Source organism: Lacerta agilis, chromosome 9 (assembly GCF_009819535.1).
Source record: "Lacerta agilis isolate rLacAgi1 chromosome 9, rLacAgi1.pri, whole genome shotgun sequence".
Lineage (NCBI taxonomy): Eukaryota > Metazoa > Chordata > Lepidosauria > Squamata > Lacertidae > Lacerta > Lacerta agilis.
In genome coordinates this window covers 3,967,618-3,987,447 of record NC_046320.1, presented here as the reverse complement: position 1 = coordinate 3,987,447, position 19,830 = coordinate 3,967,618, and the positions used below count along the sequence as shown (strand labels likewise).

The window sequence follows — 19,830 nt, the reverse complement described above, 5'->3', positions numbered from 1 at the left end:
TCAACAGCAATTTGGCCTCATTCTGCTACAGATTACTTCTGGGCCACACCTATTAATCTTCAAGCCACTAATTGAGAAAACTTGATAGAAAATAACTCTATGTGAAATGGCTGCTGTTTTGCTTTTTAAACTTAAAAATAGTTGGAGCTTTGCTTAGGCATCTGCAAGCGGTCAGAGGATGGGCAAACAAGCATAGTAAGAAATACACTCCCTTTCCAGATCCTCTGCTACATGTACTGTACTGTATATGGTTTCTGACCTGGAAGCAGATGACTGTGTTACCGGTGGTTTGGTAGTTTAGTTTCTTTATATTCATTTTATATACCACGGGGGGGGGGGATTTGTGGTATCCTATCTCTTGTCAAGTGGCATGCCCAAACATATCTAAGCTCTTGCTTTCTATCACTGCAAACACACATTGAATAGGTAACATTGATCTCAGCCTTGCCTCCAAGGAATTCAACAAGGCAGTCTACATCCTCACAGCAACCCTGCACAGGTAACAGTGGAGTCATGGTGACTGGCCCAAGACCTTCCAGTGAGCGGCATGCTTCTATCATGCTAGCCAGGGCTTTTAGAAATTGAGATCTATGAGCTGGGAGGGACAGCAGGAAGAAAAATGCAGTAGGGAGGCAAGGAAGGTCTGCATAAATGATCAGCTTTGGTCTGTGGAGTGGAAGATCTGTAGGGTCTAAGTGATTTTGCAGGTTGCTGCATGGGAAGTCCAGGAATGATGTGCAGGGTTTTGAATCTGCACGAAAAGGTTAAATGTTAGTAGAACTACATGTGGCAGCTGCTGGTTGTTGTCTTGTGGGGAGAAATTACAAAGCTGGAAATTATACACACGTATGCAGTATTTCCACCGAAACCTTTTTATTTTAAAAACATCCAACACATTCACAATAACAAAAATTATAAAACCCACTGGAAATATTCACAGTACAGAAAACAAAAAGGAACAAGTGAGTTACACAATTTCAACCCAAGGCATTGCACGGAAGTGTGGAATGCAAGGTCAGGAATGCTTTTGCCACCCATTTGGAAGAGATGCCGGGGGGGGGGGAGAGACTAAATTAGGCTATGAGGGTCAAAAAAATAAAAAAGTGTGAACTCAAAAAAAGCAGGATCCAAAAATGGGGAGTGGATGTGAGGGGTAGTTATTTGGGTAAGGAAATTATGGATTTTTTTTTAAAGAGTGTAACCAGAATGCTTGACACTTGAAGCTGCCTCTCCTCTTCTTCCATCTTGGAAGCCCAATGAGATTGTGTGAAAACAGGCTTTTCATGCCTTTGCTGGGTGCCAAATGTTTCAAGCCATGAGGGAAGGGGTTTGGGGGGCTACCAGTCTCTCTTTCTCTTGCTGCAGGGTGATTGGAGGCATCCTACTGCAACTACAATCTCATTACACTCAGAGTTTTATGTAACAGGCTGAGCAGCAAAAAGAAGCAACATGAAGATAATTCGCAATAATCAATATAAACGGGTGGTAACAATTTCCAGTGTTTATGACAATCTCTTTTCAGTTGTTCTGGAAGTGAGGCTCTTCCAAGCTATGAATGTAACAGGTACTCCCAAGACAGTAGACACTTCCTTCAAAACCTCCCCAAGTTCAATGCCCAAAGGAACACCACATCACACTAGGGATGATGGGTTGGTGTGGGTCTCCATCTTTGTATTAAGAGTTCTAGATTCTCTGTCACACAGCAACAGCTCCCAGGGTTCCCTTAGAGAGGCGAAGGTGACAGTATTATTTTTATTACTGGTTTAAGGTTATGGGGTAGACATCTTCCCATGCGGTCACTGAGTATGGACATTGTCCCACTGGGTTAATGGGTATGAACAGGGAAGAGAACATTAATACATACTGGCTTCCTCTTCAAGTGGAATGAATTAACACACACATACCGCTAGCATATTGCACTATGTCATATATCTGTACCTGTAACAGAACATTCCCCGCAAGACAAGAGTTAGCAAAATCTCAAGTAAAATAAGCCCTAGCTCTGGCTAACAAATATTTGAGATCTCGGGCTCTTCAGATAAATGGGTTACAACTTTTTCAGTATCCAGTTTTAGTAGCTTTAGTCTATTCCTACATTCTATTGTCTGCAGCCCAAAGTTATTTCTTGTCAATAAATTGCCACATACTTCATTTAATAATAAAATAATTAATTACAAAAATACATTTTGGAAAACTAGTTTTCGTTTCAGTTTCATAAATACCATCTGTTGTGTTACTCTTTTAGAGAGAGAGAGAGAGAGAGAGAGAGAGAGAGAGAGAGAGAACGAGAACAAACCACTAAACTATCATGACTGCCACAAGAAACGGTAGGTCAATGTCATCTTACTACTTCACAATGCCTTTAAGCGACAGCGTGAATTCCAGGACCCTAATATGCATGAAAATTTGATACAGAATTGCATCTGCTTCGAAAAGAAGAGGAATGCAGGGGAACCTACAGAGAGGCCTCCAGAGATGGTTTTTCACTTCTCACTACTGCAGAGTGTGAGGTGGATGCCCTCACAGAAAGGCTCAATCCTCATATTGCAAATGCAAATTAGGAGACCCTACAAATACTGAGGTCCATAAAGACTGTTTGGATGGGTCTCGAAATAAGACATTTATGTTCCCCTTCCTGAATAATATGTTCACACATTAGCAGCCACAGGAAATTCATTCATGTCTTCAAAAATCACTACAAGAAACGGCCTCCAGCCTATAAGCTGGAAATGGGATGACATTACAATTTTCAAGTAATACTTAATGACAGGTATTCAACACATTCACCAAATAGTCTGGTAAAGCACAGAAGTGTCCATTGAACTACAGGCTTGTTCTCTCCAAGGCTCAGTTTTCCTAACTGCACAGCAGACCCTTTTAAAAGGAGATAAGCGCAATCTCCGCAGGGCCGTACACCACCTACAGAGTGACCTCTTTCCTCTTTGGTATTTCACTGCCTACCACCAAAATGCTTTGACAGTCATAGTGATTCCCAGTCCGCACTACCTTCTATTTTACATAAAAATAAATATTTACAAGCAAAATGACACAGGAATAAATAAACTCTAGTAAACAATTTTTCTTGAATAGTACAAAAGGGGGGGGGGGATATTTTCTCTTTATCCCTATTTCCCGAAGATGAAGGAAACTCCCATTTGATGAAATAAATAGCTCTTTCCCATACACACCCATGATTTAAATAATCCTGGACAGCCATTCCCCACATCCACACTGTAGAAAACACTCTGGCAAGAGAAGGACCATAGGAGAAGCCATTAGTTCACTTACAGGAAAGTAATTTGCTTCAATGCTGTAAATGACCAGAACCCCCTTATACAGGGTTAGGCCCATGTAATGATGCAAGGAGAATGCATTAAAAAGAGGCGGGGGAGGGAGCCATTTCTTAGGTCTCTACGAATGAGTGACAGGGAAGGGAGAATGGTAAAGCTGTATTGCCTTCCAGCACTGTAAGCAAGGAAAGTTTCCCTGCATTTAACTTGTTTTAGCATGTGGCAAGAGTCTTGGCACACAAGGAAAGGCTGAGGGGGAAATGAAGAAATAGCAGCAATTAAAAAAGTATCTCTGCTTCCCCCCTGTGAGGATTATCCTCAGAACCAAGAAAGTGTCAAGAACAGAACATTATTTTAAATATTTGGTGCAACGTCTTTAGTGGGCTGTATGCTAGTCAGTTCCACCATTGGCCCCTTTTCCGTGGTTGCTGGAAGAACACCATCCTCTCTTCTCCTTTCAAAGCCACTGGAGATCTCTTCAAAAGTCCGGCCTTTTGTCTCAGGGACTTTAAAGAAGGTGAATAAGAAGAAGATGATGAGGAAACCAACAAAGATGAGGAAGACATAATGGTTGAGGGCTTTCTGCGAGGGAGAAAAGAGAAAGAGTTATACCTCAGTAAGGTCACAGGCCTGAAATTTAAAACATAGCTATGGGGTGCAACCACCAGAGTCCTTCTGCATGGTGCTCCTGCACAACATGACATGGATATGCCTATTTTAATTTGCATCTTAATCCTTGGAAGTTGCAAAGAAAACACTTTCCCAAAAGTGCTACTGGGAGGATTTATTTTTATTTTTATTTTATTTTATTTTTTACTATGACAGACCAACACAGCTACCTACCTGTAACTTTCCCAAATGTTATCACACCAGGCAAACCACTCATTAAAGCTCCTCAGAACCACTATTCTCTTTTTTTTGGCCAAATCATTTTTATTAGTTTCTCCAATATAACAAAAGCACATTGAAACATTCCAAATTACATTCCAAATTATTTATCCAAATATCAATTTTTTAAAAAAGTTCCAAATCTACCAAATTATTATTTAATTTTATTTATTTGGGAGTTCCCATGCTTCAAACTCCGGAGATATCTAATCACCTATTGTCCTTTGTTTTCTGTCCTTCAATATTTTCACAGCAACCACTATTCTCAAGTGTGACAAGCTCTTGTTTGCTCATTTTCACCTCTCAGTGCCCTTGCTTGCCCTCTCACCTTTCCCATTCTATTCGATTTTAGACTGAGAACTCAGACAGGAGCCTGACATTGTGGTTTGGCTATTCTGTTCACCACCCAATACACAGATCGTGATACATAGCTCAAAGCAAGACTCTTACCTTTAGGATCGGAAACAGCATGCCCACCAGAAAATTGGACGTCCAGTTTGAAAGGCCAGCTACAGCCACAGCTGCGGGACGAGGCCCCTGGCTGAATAGTTCAGACACAATGAACCAGGGGATTGGGCCAGGGCCAATTTCGAAGAGAGCCACAAAGGCTAAAGTGGCAACAACGCTGAGGTAGCCAATCCAGGATACAACGCCCTATAACAAAGAGAAAGAGAATTAAACAGCAGTTAGCAAATTTGAGACAGAAGAGTCCAAACACGCCTGTGTCTTGCAAAGTATTTTAGAGCCTGTCTCTGTATCTGGTTCATTTTCATTTATATTTTACAGAAAGGCGCCTAAAGCTAAGAAAGAAAGACCCAGCCGTCAAGATTTCCCGACTCAAGACTAGATTTGAACCCAGGTGCAAGGAAGCTGCAATTTCTTCCTGCAAAAAAACTTTTGAGCCAGCCCTGTGAGCAGCAATAGCATGAAGCAAATAAGCAGCTAGCACGCCTACGAGAACCAGTAATGTTTAGAGCAGAGGTCTCCAAACTAAGGCCCGCCGGCTGAATACGGCCCGAGGGACTCATTTATCCGGCCCGTGGTGACCCCCACTGCCTGCTTTTACCAGCGCGGCTGCCCACTTCTGGGTCGAAGGAGCACCGGAAATAGCTTGTGCGCATGCGTTATTTCTGGTGCACATCCGGGTCGGAGGAGATCGTGCACATGCACATAAACTATTTCCGGTGCTCCTCTGAAAAGGAAGTGCACTGGAATAGCATGTGCGCACGCGTATGGGTGCTCGAGACACCAGCCCAAAGCGTGGTAGGTTTGCTGACCCCTGGGCTAGAGGGTTGGACTAGGACCTGGGAGACCAGGGATCGAACCCCCACTCAGCCATGAAGCTCACTGGGTGACCTTGGGCCAGTCACTGCCTCTCAGCCTTTGGGTTGTTGTGAGGACAACACGGGGAGTGGGGGAAACCATGTACACCACACCTTGACCTCCAAAATAAGTGTGATCTGGTTGTGGCTGTCTTGCTTGCTAGTGGACTAGTGTACATGCTGGCCTGTGAGAAATCAGCTGCAATACTATTATAATAATTCCAACCTGCTAAGCCATTTCCTTTCTTCTCATTACACTTGCAGGTGTGCCTGATCCATTTTGACCCCAAAGACACTGCGGACGCACCAGGAAGCAGGGATGGTGGCGGCTTACCTTCAATGCCAAGGAAATAGTCATGGCGACAGCACAGATGGCCATGCCTCCTAAGCCAATCAAATGGAGCGTTCTTCGGCCTGCACGCTCAACAAGGAAGAGCTGGGAAATGGGAAGAAAAATAAAATGTTGCTTTTGGTGGCAAGCGCTCTCCCCAACCTTAAGCGCCTCCTCCTCTTTCTCCTCTGCTGAGAGAGGAGAGGCTGCAGAGGCAGGAGAAACAAACTTCTATGTAGACATTTATCTTTTTGAGACATGGTGGCAGTCTTCATTGTTTTGTCACCTTATGAAAATTAACAATTGCTATGTTGAGTCAGAGGATCAAAGTCCACATTGATCCAGGATTCTGCTTTCAGAAGAGGCTGCGCCCACAAGCAGGGCACCCTTCCCTGGTGTTCGTTCTCAGCACCTTGTACCTAAAGAGCCACACGATTTCTGAACTACCTCTGAACATGAACACTCCACTTAGCTGTCACAACTAATAATATTTGATAGACCCAACCCTCAAGAATCTGTCCAATTCAGCGCATTCATGTAATAAAATCCCCAAAGAACACACATATTTCTCATTTGGGGGCATAAAATAGACTTTAAAGTGTACTACGTGGGTGGTGCTGTGATCTAAACCACAGAGACTAGGGCTTGCCGATCAGAAGGTAGGCAGTTCGAATCCCCGCAACGGGGTGAGCTCCCGTTGCTTGGTCCCTGTTCCTGCCCACCTAGCAGTTCGAAAGCACGTCAAAGTGCAAGTAGATAAATAGGTACCACTCTGGCGGGAAGGTAAATGGCGTTTCCGTGCACTGCTCTGGTTCGTCAGAAGCAGCTTAGTCATGCTGGACACATGACCCGGAAACTGCCTGCAGACAAACACCAGCTCCCTCGGCCTATAGAGCAAGATTAGCCCCGCAACCCCAAAGTCGTCCGCGACTGGACCTAACGGTCAGGGGTCCCTTTACCACCTTTTGTAACTGAATGATGACCATAGCAACCACCAGGCTGGTGAAGTGTCCTGTGAATTTGCATCCCAACTTAACTGAAATCTCTTCTCTATCCCCCAACCCTGAAACAGTACCCTAATACTTTAATAAGCAAAGATTACCAGTCATTTTAAATATATATATATTAAGATAGACCATTTAAATATGTAGAAATCAATTACCCTTTTCATTTTCTACTCTGGTAACCCATGAGAACTAAGGCCAACTGACGAACTGAATTAAAACTTATAGCTCAAGTAGTACTGCTTTAATATCTGAAGTCACTTTGGTTAAGACAAGAAATGCCACCTCAGAGTTTGCTGTTCTATAGCTGGGAAACATTTCCGTGCTTGTGGGGGTGGGGAGGGACGCAAACAGGGGCAGCAGCACCCCACCCTCTCTCATGACAGCAATAAAATACAGTGGTACCTCGCAAGACAAATGCCTCGCGCAACGAAAAACTCGCTAGACGAAAGGGTTTTGCGATTTTTTTAGGTGACTCGCAAGACAAAGTTTTCTATGGCCGTGCTTTGCAAGACCAAAATTTCAATGCATTCCTATGGGAATTAAATTTCAATGCATTCCTATGGGAAACTGTGCTTCGCAAGACGAAATTTTCGCAATACGAAACGACTCGCGGAATGAATTAATTTCGTCTTGCAAGGCACCACTGTAGGGAACTGCCTCCCGCCCACAGGCAGATTTGGCTTCAGGGCAACACAATCGGGAAAGAAGGAAGGAGAAGGAAGCAACGCTCCGTTTGGGAGAGAAGAAATTTCTTTTCTTTTTCAAAAAGAAAATGTTGCCCAGCTAGAGTGGAGAGAACAAATAAGCACAGGGCTGCAGTACAGTACTGAGTACCCACCCCAGTGTCCACCTTGAGTTCTAGCCATATATTTACCTCCCTCCCTATCGTTCTATATTCTATAAAATATAATGGGGAGGGGAGACTTTGACTCAGCTATAAAGTACATGAATGCCATGTTGCCAAAGACTACTTACCGATACAACTGTAAAGATGGTGTTGACCACACCGGCACCAATGGTAGCGTACACCGGCTGTTTCACTCCAGCATCTTCAAAAACCTCAGTAGAATAGTAAAAGACCTACAGGCAGATAAATATTTGTCACTGCTGGTGTCTGGAGCTCACCTTGCTAAGCAGGGAAATTCAACGTCTATCATATTATTATTAATTAATTATGGCGGCTGTTGAGATGGGACTTTTGGATGTGAAGCAGAGAGGCACCGTGCCAGGGGGGCGGAAAAAAGTACGGACATAAAATCCACACGGTCATGATGGATATTGGGTGTTTTATCTCACTTGTGAAAGCACTCAGTGGCATGAAAGAAAATGAAAAGAACGACAGATAACATCAGAAAAGAGACAGATGACACCGAGACTATGGAAGGCAATGGAATTAAGAGGATGATCAAGATCCTGATTGTCTGAAGCAAGGGAAGTCTTAAAAAACTCAATAATTCAGCAATTTATTTGGATTTATTTGAACTAATTGGGCTATATGGATTAATTGATATTTATAAATATATGTGATTTTTATGATTGGAAAAGCTAATAAAAATGATTTGGCAAATAAAATAATTATTATTTATTCAATTTATATGCCGCCCTATACCCAGAGGTCTCAGGGTGGTTCACAGAAAAGGTCAACAAAAAAACCACCATACAATCAAAATAAAACAACAACCCAATAGCATCCTCCCCCCAAAGAAAGAGCCACATTTTAAAAAGGCATAGGATGTCAACCAAAGGCCTGGTTATAAAGGAAGATTTTTGCCTGGTGCCTATTGACTCAGAAGCAAATCTCACTGAGTATAATGGGAATTCTGCCCAGATAAGTGTGCGCAGGATTGACCACCCACTGCGTTGCTTAACTGTTGCTAAGATTGAGGGCAGGTAACAAAATTCCCTGCTATCATTAAGCCTCATCACAGCCCTTTCGTGGGGATTGCAGCTGTTCCTACTTTTATATCTAGGGACTGGGGCCTGAGTTACTGTGACTCAGTAATCACTATTCTCTGCTTCAAATTAGAGTTCCAACAGGAACTGGCCCATCCACACAGCCAGCAATTTAGAACATGGCCTCCTCCTTCTGCGTGGCAAAAAGTATTTGGCTGCAAGAGAAAAGCACTCGGGGAATGAAAGAGGAAAGGAACGTACTGCGTTGATGCCAGAGAGCTGCTGGGAGAGCTGCAGCATAATGGCAACGATGATGGCCTGGCGGTAGCTGGGGGAACGGAAGAGCTCAGGAATCGTCACTTTCTTCTCTTGAGACATCTTGGCACTCTCTTCTTTCATCTCCTCAATATCACTGGACACATCTTGGGTACCACGGAGCTTCTGGAGAACTGGCAGGAGGAATCAAACATCTGAATTATGCACAGCACGACAACAGTCTACAAACTGTTGAGTCCCAACCAGTGACGATGCCATCCTACCCTGAGGGTTCATTTCTTCATGACAAAGAAGCCGGCTCCCTAGTCTATTCTTTTGCTCAACTCATGAGGTTAACTGGCCTTTGGTTTAACCCAGGGGTCCCCAAACTAAAGCCCGCGGGCCGGATACGGCCCACGAAGCCAATTATCCGGCCCGCAACGACCCCTGCCACCGCTGCCCACTCATCTCTGGGTCAGCACGGCACTGGAAATAGATTGTGCGCATGCACAAGTGTCATTTCCGGCCCACTTTTGGGTCTGCGGAGGCCCGTTTGCATTGGCCTCCGCAGACCCAAAAGTGCACCAGAAAGGACGTTTGCGCATGCGCACAAGCTATTTCTGGTGCCACGCTGACCCAGAAAGTGCACCAGAAAAAGCAAGTGTGCGCACGTATGGGCATGCGCTCCCCCGCCCTCCGGCCCGCATTTAAGCAATAAACCATTCACACAACCCACAAAACGACTTGCTTGAGTCCAGTTCAAGTTTTGGAGAAGACAAGACAAAAGAGGAACTGAATGGGCCAGCCAGGATTTCCATGCTTCTATGTTTTTGTTGTGCTGTTTTCTCAATGTTTTAAGCAAAATGGCTGCTCAAGTGGGCGGTACCTTCTTGTAACCTTCACAGCTATGCATGGCCAATAGTATGGACAGAACACCATGGGGTGTACAGAAGAAAGGTGATGGTAGTGTGTGGCCTGTTAATTCGCAATTCCGCTTATAGCTTCTGGCAGTGAATAGATTGTCCTATAAGGATAATGAAGTGGCTACGCCGAGGCAAGCCAAGGGATTGGGTCTCTTCATTACTTGGCGGTTACCTGCATGTGCTTTCTCTTCCTGCATCCTGTTGATCAGCAGGAATCGTGGGCTCTCGGGACAGAATGGCAGTGCTGCACACTGCAAGACGGCTGGGACAACAGTTAATCCTACCAGTAGTGGCCAGAGAGTTTTACTTCCCAGGATGACATCTAGGCCAAAGATCTGATTGTAGCAGTAGGTGGAGAGAAAGAACAAGACAAAACGCTTATGAGCTATATTCCCATAAACTGAAAGTTACGTGCAGAATAACTGAACGTTCTATAACAATCTAGGGCTTCCCTGGAAAAGACCCTGATGTTGGGGAAGAAGAAGAAGAAGAAGAAGAAGAAGAGTTTGGATTTGATATCCCGCTTTTTACTACCCGAAGGAGTCTCAAAGCGGCTAACATTCTCCTTTCCCTTCCTCCCCCACAACAAACACTCTGTGAGGTGAGTGGGGCTGAGAGACTTCAAAGAAGTGTGACTAGGCCAAGGTCACCCAGCAGCTGCATGTGGAGGAGCAGAGACGCGAATCCGGTTCCCCAGATTACGAGTCTGCCGCTCCTAACCACTACACCAAACTGACTTCTCCTTGTGCCCTCCATCTTGGGGAAGATGGAGGGCACAAGGAGAAGGGGGCGACCGAGGACGAGGTGGCTGGACAGTGTTCTCGAAGCGACTGGCATGTTTGGCCAAACTGCAGGAGGCAGTGAAAGACAGGCGTGCCTGGCGTGCTCTGGTCCGTGGGGTCACAAAGAGTCGGACACGACTGAACGACTGAACACAAGGGCTTCCCATAAAGAACTATGGATTCTTCCCATGAGGAATCGTAGTTTGTTGATGATCCCTAGCCCGCCTCTACAGAACTCCACCCAGGTTTCAATGATAAGAAGGAATGATTCTTTGTAATGTAGCATCCCCTTTCCTGAATGAATCCTCATTTATTTTAAGCACGTTCAGCTTTAATCTGAAAAAAAGCTCCCAGAGTAACTTAAAAAAGGTAAAGGACCCCTGACAGTTAAGTCCAGTGGCGAACGACTCTGGGGTTGCGGTGCTCATCTCACTTTACTGGCCGAGGGAGCCACGTTTGTCCGCAGATACAGTGGTACCCCGCTAGACGAATGCCTCGCTAGACGAAAAACTTGCTAGACGAAAGGCATTCCCTAGCGGAAGGCTGTCTTGCAAGACGAATTTTACAATGTGCTTGCCTCGCAAGACGAAAAATGTTCGTGATTTTTTTCCGTCAAACTGCTCTTCCCCCGTTGGTGCTTCACAAGACGAAATTTTCGCTATACGACAGCACTCGCAGAACAAATTAATTTCGTCTTGCGAGGCACCACTGTAGTTTTTCCGGGTCATGTGGCCAGCATGACTAAGCCGCTTCTGGTGAACCAGAGCAGTGCACGGAAATGCTGTTTACCTTCCCGCCAGAGCGGTACCTATTTATCTACTTGCACTGTGACGTGCTTTCGAACTGCTAGGCTGGCAGGAGCAGGGATCGAGCAACAGGAGCTCACCCCGTCGCAGGGATTCAAACCGCCGACCCTTAGGCTCTGTGGTTTAGACAACAGCGCCACCCGCGTCCCCCCAGAGTAACTTGCATGAGGTCAGTAACAAAACCAGACAGTCCCTGCCAGCAGCCTTATCAACTAGCCATAAACTATTTCCCAAGTAGCCAACTGAACCCAATCTTATGCATGTTTAATTTAGAATTAAGTCCACAGTCCTCAACAGGGATTACTCCCAGGTGCACAGAGTTGGGACCTGGTCATTAACTCCCTTCCAGCAATACCAACGAACCACTTAGCTGTGTGGCTTTGTAGTCATTCCAGGAAAAGTCTTACCTGTGCCACCAGGATACCCACGACAATACCCAGCTGATTCAGTGTGCCAAAAGCTCCTCGCAAGGCAGTGGGGGAGACCTCACTGATATACATGGGCACAAAGCCGGTGCAGAGGCCGCAGTAGAGACCAACAACAAGCCGGCCAGCAATGAACATTTCCAAAGCGTTTGCCATTCGGGAGAAGCCCATCAAAATGCCACCTGAAATGGGCAAAATATTCACCAGCAACATAGAGTTTCGCCTGCACAGGAGGGGGAAAAATCTTATCATTATTTCCATTTATATACTGCTTTTCCATATAAACATGCCCCCAAAGTGGTGTTACTTATTTAAACAGAAAATCAAAGTGGCACCATCCACCCCTAATTAATATGGGTCATAATCCATCACTGGGACATTCTCATGTGCAAAGAAACCTCACTGAAGGACAAAGCAGACTCGTTTCGAGGGGGCCTGTGCAGAAGCTCTTCCTGATGGATTGCGCTCCATTGTTCCCCTCTGCCTGTGCAATTTGTTGTCCTTAATGGCCCCCAAAATAGGCTGCCCAAAGCATATTTGCTTTCTGGTAGGGCAAGTTGCCTTCTTAGTATTTCCATACTAGGCATTCCCCAAAAGTGTGACACAATGATCATTATAGAATTGAATTCTCTGTCCGTTCTGTAATGGAGATAATTTCCTCTTATCCCTTCCTGTTCTTCAAAACGGAGGCGGAAACTGCTCCAGAATATCCCCCCAACGTACCTGCCAAATCGGTTGACGAAAAGTCCAACAGAAAAAGAGCCAATCATCCCTCCTACTGAGAAAATTGACACAGAGAGTGCCCACAGTGAGGTCAGCAGTGTGTCGGACATCGGGGCTCCCGACCGCTCTACCCATGATTCATTAAAAAAGCCCTTGATAATCTGTGTGTGAGAAGAAAAAAACACTCCATAGGTATTGAGTTACAACCACATACCAGGGATATCGCGTTAAGGAAACTTTGGAATTGTACTAAAGCAAGGAGGTGAGAACAGAAATCAAAAGAAAAGCTTCTTGAGTGGTATAAAAGTTAAATACTTTTCTAAGTGAATCTGGTTCAAGACAGGAGAAATACTTTTACGATTCTAGGGCAGCAGTTTTCCAACAGTAAGTGGGGAAGAAACCTTGGCTTTATTGGAAGTTTAAATCAGGAATTACGGTATTTTTCGCTCCATAAGGTGCACCGGACCATAGGGTGCACCTCGTTTTTAGAGGAGGAAACAAGAAAATAAATATTTCTCTGGTTTTTCTCCTTTAAGAGCCCTGGTTTTTTTGATGATCAGCTAAAAGTTTTGTAGCTTTTTTGCAAAGGAAAAAGCCCTGGTTTTTTTGAGGATCAGCTGAAGTTTTTGCAGCTTTTTTTTGCAAAGAGAAAAACCCTGTTTTTTTGAGGATCAGCTAAAAGTTTTGCAGCTTTTTTTGCAAAGGGGGAAAAGCAAAGTTCCTTTTGCAAAGGGGAAAAAGCAAAGAGGAAAGCCCCGTTTTTATGGGGTTCAACACACATTTCTGCAGCTTCTAAAGGAAAGGGAGCCTTTTCTACCGTTTCCAGACAGATAATCTAATCAGCCAGTCACATATCACTGGGGAAACAAACAATCTCCCTCTGCAGCACATTCAGCAAAGGAGGCCTGGGCAAGAGGGCGGGGCTGATCTCTCTCCAGATCTCTTGCTGATCAGCTGAGTGGGGTCCTTTCAACACTCCTTTTCTCTTTGTAAAATAAAAAACATGATCATCTTTTGGCCCCTGGGCAATTCAGCTCCAGGGACCACCATTCGCTCCGTAAGACACACAGATATTTCCCCTTACTTTTTAGGAGGAAAAAAGTGCGTCTTTATGGAGCGAAAAATACGGTACTCAGTGAGAACATACACAACAGCAGACAAACTTTCCTGAAAGTCCCGTGCCCCTGCCATATGTCAGGTGAATAAGGAGTGTGCATTCTAATGTCTGAAATGTACAGGAAATCTGTTGCGGGTAATTCTTTTTTTTAAAAAAAAAAAAATCTGTTGCAGGTAATTCAATGTGTAAAATGTCCCCTGGAGGTACAAAGAATGGAACTATTCTAGAAAGGTTAAGAAATGGGGAGTGGAGACACGAGCTCCTTTTTAGCCATGTCAAATCCCAAGCAAGCAGTTCTCAAATGCTTCTCAAAGGTAAGAGTGCATTGGCTTATAGCTTTAAACAGGTCTATTTCATCACGTAATATTGGACCTGATCTTTCAATCCACTGAATTAAACAGACGTTTAATTAATAGCGTCATACAAAACTACATTCCGATACATGCTCAGCTCCTGTGAAGAGAAGAGGCTTTTGGCTGATACAGTCAGACATGAAAGGAGGTAATAAGTCTGCTGAAATTCCATCTTCTGCACTCACAACTGTTAAAACCACAAGAAATCCCACCCACCCACCCTTTCACATATTTGAAAAAGCGTTCAGGTGCAAATAGTTCTGGTCAACATGAGGAAAGAGCAGCAGGGTCAGTGGCCGGGAGGCAGCCATCTTCTGCGCTGCCACCAGATGGCAACAGGACCTTAAGCATGAGCGCAAGAACAGGCGCCTGTGGTTTCTGCATTTGCAGGGAGCGTGGTACAAGTGAGTCATTCGTTTTGTAAAAACCCAAACCCACACACTTCCCCGGTTCTCTCTCTCTTAATCTAATGACGCAATTCTGAGGTGTCTTGCTTGGAACTTCCCATCTATTGCTCTACTACTGCATGAAGATTAAAAACATGAACATCGAGAAAAGATGGGCAAGAATTATAACTGCGAGGGGAAGGGGGATGATAGTTGCAGGATTGGAGCCAGAGGTGGGGGCTGAAGTAGAAGAGAAGCTTGAGGGAAACAAGAGCATCTCTTAGCTCTGCATTGTGCGCCAGGCCCTCCCCCCTTCCTTCCTTCCCCCTCCCTCCCTTTCTTCCTTCCAGCAGATGTGCCCTCACTGTGTGACTCAGCAGCTGGCTCTCCTCCATTCATTGCAGCTACCTTCCTTCCCCCTCCTACCAGTGTAATGCTGAGGGGGACTTGGACCTGGGAGACCCAGATTCAAATCGCCACCACTAGGCCATGAAGCTCACTGCCTCTAACCTACCTCACAGGGTTGTTGTGAGGATTAAATGAGGAGGGAGAACCATTTACGCCCCTTGAGCTCCTTGGAAGGAAAGGTGGGATATGAATAAAAAACCCCAAAGATGTGTGCCCCTGAGAGGTTAATCATTTAATCTTACCCCAATTCTAAGCATCAAATCTGCTCTTCTCCCACTGTCCCCACCTCAGTCATCTGTCTGCCACAAAACTCTCTTTATAGCACTAACATTGCCGTTTTTATGTTTTGGCCATCCTAGAGCAGGGATATTGCTGCTTTTGCTGAGTTTAGTATATTGTCTCTGTGTATTTTTGATAGTTTTGCCAAGTTTCTTGGAAGCAGTCCTGGGAACCTATTTGCAGGGCAGGGCAGAAACACCTAACGTGTGTGTGCATGTGCATGTGTGCAATATAGGTTTGGGAGGGACCATGAGGGTCATCTAGTCCAACCCCCTGAAATGCAGAAATCTTTTGCCCAACATGGGCCTCGAACCCACAATCCTGAGATTAAGAGTCTCATGCTCGACCAACTGAGCTTACTCAGATTTTATATTATGATGCCCCTTGTAAGTTGTGTATTTCCCCCTTCCCTCAAGGCCAGGTCAGAAAACAGTGAGTTTTTATCTGTACTTTCCCCCAGATTTTCTCAACAGTTCTTCCCCTCCTTACAGGATGATCTGTGCGGATTCCATGGGCATGACTGGTACTTATGAGACCACTTTCAGACAATGGTCAGCAACAATAGGTTGCAAGGAAAATTGATATCCCCCTAAAAGAACTGCTTTCTTGAAGGGGAACCTCTGCATCGCATACAACCAAAATGAAGGACCATTACATTTATCACACAACAAGTCCATTTTCTGGAAATGTGTTAACAGCTACAGAGGAATTTGAACCGGAAACCCCTCAAAACATGGGCATTGTGACACCCATGCTTTGCATTCTTTGTCTGTCTGGACTGCCAGATATCAAGCCAGGAATCCCTGTGTGGCTGGTGGAATTTAGGCATGAGGATTCTTCCCGGAGAGACTGTATCCTACTTTTATTTCTTCCTCATACGCACAATAGTTAAGGATACATCAGGTGGCAATTGTTCTTGAGTTTCATCTCCCCAGTCTCCATGACTACTACATTTCTGTGCCCCACAATTTGATTTATTCTCCCCCCCCCCCGCCCTGCTTCTTGTACCCTTCATGGCTTCCTCAACTTCCTGGTCACCAGGCAAGGATAGCAATGGAGACCCTAAAAGCCCACAGCATATGTGCCATTGCCTTACCTCTGCAGGAGCATTGATGACTCCTGTGTTGTACCCAAACTGGAGAGACCCAATGACAGCAACAAACACAGCAGTGACAAGCGGGCACGTTATCTTCTGCAATAGAAGGGAAGGAGAGAAAAGAGTTAATTCACATTTTCCCAATTGGCTTCCCATGCGAACAAGCAGCAATCTCAATCCAAAGTTTCTTAGAAATCAATGAGTAAAAATGAGAAATGCTTTCCAAGTTATCCATTTCTCCTTGGGAAAGAATACAACTTGTAGACACTGCAGGAAATACAGAGAACCATTACCCCAACAGAAAAATTCTAATCCAAGAGCATTTATATTTCTCATTCAGCTCTTCATTACACGCTGCTAAGTCACCACAAAAGTTTTGGTTTTTTAAAGGAAGAATAATAAAGACACTTGTGGGAAATTGTCTGCAAATGTTAACTCCTCAAAATGGCTGACTCCCTCCCTAGGCAACAACTGGTGAAGCTTGTGTCTGGGAGAAAACATTCAAGCACTTAAAAGGGTAAAAATCATATCAGACACACAACACACAAGTTCTTCCTTGAGGATTTCCTGAATATGCTTGTGCAGGAAAGCAGGCTAATGGAGCCCAATATAGGATTTGTGAACCTTCCTTCCTTACCTTATCCAAGATTGGAAGAAAATTAAAACATTAATCTCCCACAGATCAGACAATTTAGCCCTTCCTCCAGCACATGCACTGGAATTGCCACAGGTAAGGCCCCAGGCAGGTTTTTTTTTTTTGGTGGTGGTGGGGTAGTTACTGAAAAAGATAAAAAAGATGACCTCCCTGTCCCTCCCTGTTACTGTCAAGCTTCTACAACTTGCACAATCCCTCCGAGGGCTGTTTTAATTTGATGTGTGATTTGCTATTTGTGACCGTTTTTTCATTAAGGCATGGATTCTGATCCAGGCCACATGACAAGAGCACAGCAGCCTCTTGAGAGCACCGGGGAATTCTCCCAGGCTTTCTGGGGCTGAAATCTGAGAAGATAGATTGGTTGCTGCAGAGGGGCAGCGGTGGTACACTTCTGCACATCTGTATATATATGTGGGCACAGGCCTTTAAACTGTGCCCATCCACTTACAGGTACCGCATGACCCCACTTTTGTGCGGCTAGGTGAGACACAGCACAGCAGCATGTGTGGGTCCAGTCCAGTGGGAGCCCCTGAAGTAGCCCACCCAAATATACCTGCGTCCCAACTTGTAATAAACCTCAAGTGCATCTCATCACTTCATGCACTCCCAAAACAGATTTCCTGAATCTGTCATGGGTCAGGCACCCCCATTTTGGGGAGAGGTTTGCTCTGGAGAAAATAGTGAAGGTGATGAAATTCAACACCCTTGCCCCACTTCATCCCCCCCCAGCATCTCCACCCAAAAAACAAAACAAGAACAAACCACCCTGGCCCCACCTGTCTACAGCTTCTGTGCTTTAAATCTCCCCCACCCTGTTTTCCACAAATGTTGGTAGTGATGGGATCCTGGCACAAAGGTCTGATGCCTTTATGGCTAGGTACCCTCTCAGCAGCCCTTTTAATGCAAAGGGAAACAAAAACATGTACGGCATGTAAATACCCCCAAGCTGGCTGTGAAGGGTTAAGATCTCCCAGCAAACAGTCAAATGATTATTGCAACCGATATGGCATGATATGGCACTTTTTTTCACTGTTGAAAGCCCTTCCCATCTCTGTAACCATCACCATTGGAAATGTAAGCTGTGTCATTACCATTACTCTGTTGCAGATGGGAAGCCCCAGCTTGCCTAAGGCCAACTCCCTGGTTTCATAGCTGAGGTGAGATTTGAATCAAGGACTTCCTGTCTAGCAGCCCACACTGAATCACAGGACTACATCAGCCTAGACCAGCCACAAGACAAAGCAGTTGTAAGGGGCCGAGGCTTCTACTTCCAGTCCTCTGTTCAACCATGATGTATGTACGTGAGTGTTTGCACGTGCACCCCCCTACAGGCCAGGCTCCCTTAGGCAACCTCACTTTTCTCCTCCTACAGCTCTGCTTCCCTGTAGACTCCTCTGAATTGCCCGACATCTCAAGAGTGTCTTATGGCTGCCCCTAAATGCAACAATCTCTGGATTGCTTCACTGTGGGGTTTCTGCTGCTTCCTTATCTTACTGCAAAGTCATAGGACAGCAAAGAGGCCTTGGCAATTCCATGAGAAACATTTGTCTAAAAACATCTCCTCTGCTGCCGATCCAGCATAATTGTGTTGCTACTATCTAACAGTATTTGCCCTCTGCAATGTCTGTCCAGAAGGCAGCCCTGGTATTCAGGGGTGGGGAGGCCTGGGTGCCCCACGGTGGAACCCACAGCAACTCCAAGCACATGCATGCTCTCTCCCTTCCACATACTCTGGTCTTCCTCCTCCACATTTTACTAAAGGCTTTAAAAGCTCCCCCCCGGGCAATGAGCAGTGTATCCCAAGTGGCACCACTTGTTGAATCCATCTCTTTGCCACCCTCAAAATGACCTTGGACAGAGGCTCTCTGCAAGAACCCCCTCCCGAATCTGGGCAGCAGTGAGCAGCCATCGCCTGCATCCCAAGCATCCCAAATGCTCTGACGAAAGCAAATAACCGCCAGGTATCTTTACTGAACGCTAAAGGGAAGCACCCAGTTGCGCTGCCGGGCGCGTGCCTGGAAGCCTGTCCTCACCCAAGCACACACCAATCGGGCAACCAGCAAATAACGGAGACCCAAAATATTCTGCGCCGAACACTCAGCACCGGGAGATACTGAGAATCAGAACAGGCACAGGCTTATTCATTCATTTGTATTGCAAGAGGTGTGGAGGAACGGGTCTTCCTCGCCCTCTCCATCCCAAAGCATCCCAAGTACCAGCTCCCATTTGCAAATTCCAGGGCCATCCTCCTCTCCAGTTTCTAAGGCCCTTCCGGCCGGCCGGCCTGCAGCCAAGCGGCCCTTTCCCTCGCTTGCCTCCTGCCCCTTTTTCAGACCCCCGAGAGATGCGCAGAGGCCCGTCCCTCGCCTTGCACGGCGTCGCTCCCGATGCGCCCGCCAGCGCGTTCCCGAGGCGCCGCCGCCGCCGAGCGGCCCCGAGCCCTGAGGCATCGCCCTCACCTTCTTGCTCTCCATGCCCGCCAAACGCCTCCGCTCCCGCGCCCGTCAAAGAAGAAAGTGCCGGCGCGGCGCTGCTCCGAGGATGCGCAACCGCTACGCTCCACGCGTCGTTTCCTGCTGCGCGAAATCCGTCCGCCCGCCTCGCTCTCGCTCTCGCTCTCTTTCTCTTTCGGGGTTGGGAGGCGGTGCGGGTCTATTTCAAGCTTCTGCCGGGCGGGGCGGGACAGCCGGGCAGTGACGGGGCGGCGAGCCCCCGCCCTGGTCCAGTCCCGATGGAGCGGCGTCGGGGCTTTTTCTGGCAGAAGACTTTGCTTTCTCTGTTTCAGAGACTCCCCAAAGCCCAGAAATATCGGCCAGGAGGGCGTGAATTAAAGGATTTCTCCCATTCAGCCCGCTTGTCTTTCTCAGGGAATGCGAAAACGCTCAAGAAAT

At 45.9% G+C, this 19,830-nt stretch overlaps 1 protein-coding gene across 1 annotated transcript; it reads right to left on the bottom strand.

Moving 5' to 3' along the window:
- Positions 1-2,264: 2,264 nt before the first annotated feature.
- On the bottom strand, positions 2,265-19,522 carry LOC117052885 (solute carrier family 2, facilitated glucose transporter member 3-like). The gene is made up of 10 exons (XM_033160217.1): positions 19,399-19,522; positions 16,285-16,380; positions 12,646-12,806; positions 11,905-12,145; positions 10,082-10,244; positions 8,993-9,180; positions 7,814-7,918; positions 5,835-5,936; positions 4,629-4,832; positions 2,265-3,872 (listed from the first exon to the last, which is right to left on the bottom strand). The coding sequence occupies exons 1-10, from the start codon at positions 19,411-19,413 to the stop codon at positions 3,645-3,647; spliced, it is 1,503 nt and encodes a 500-aa protein (XP_033016108.1). The 5' UTR covers positions 19,414-19,522; the 3' UTR covers positions 2,265-3,644.
- Between the last annotated feature and the right edge of the window lie 308 nt (positions 19,523-19,830).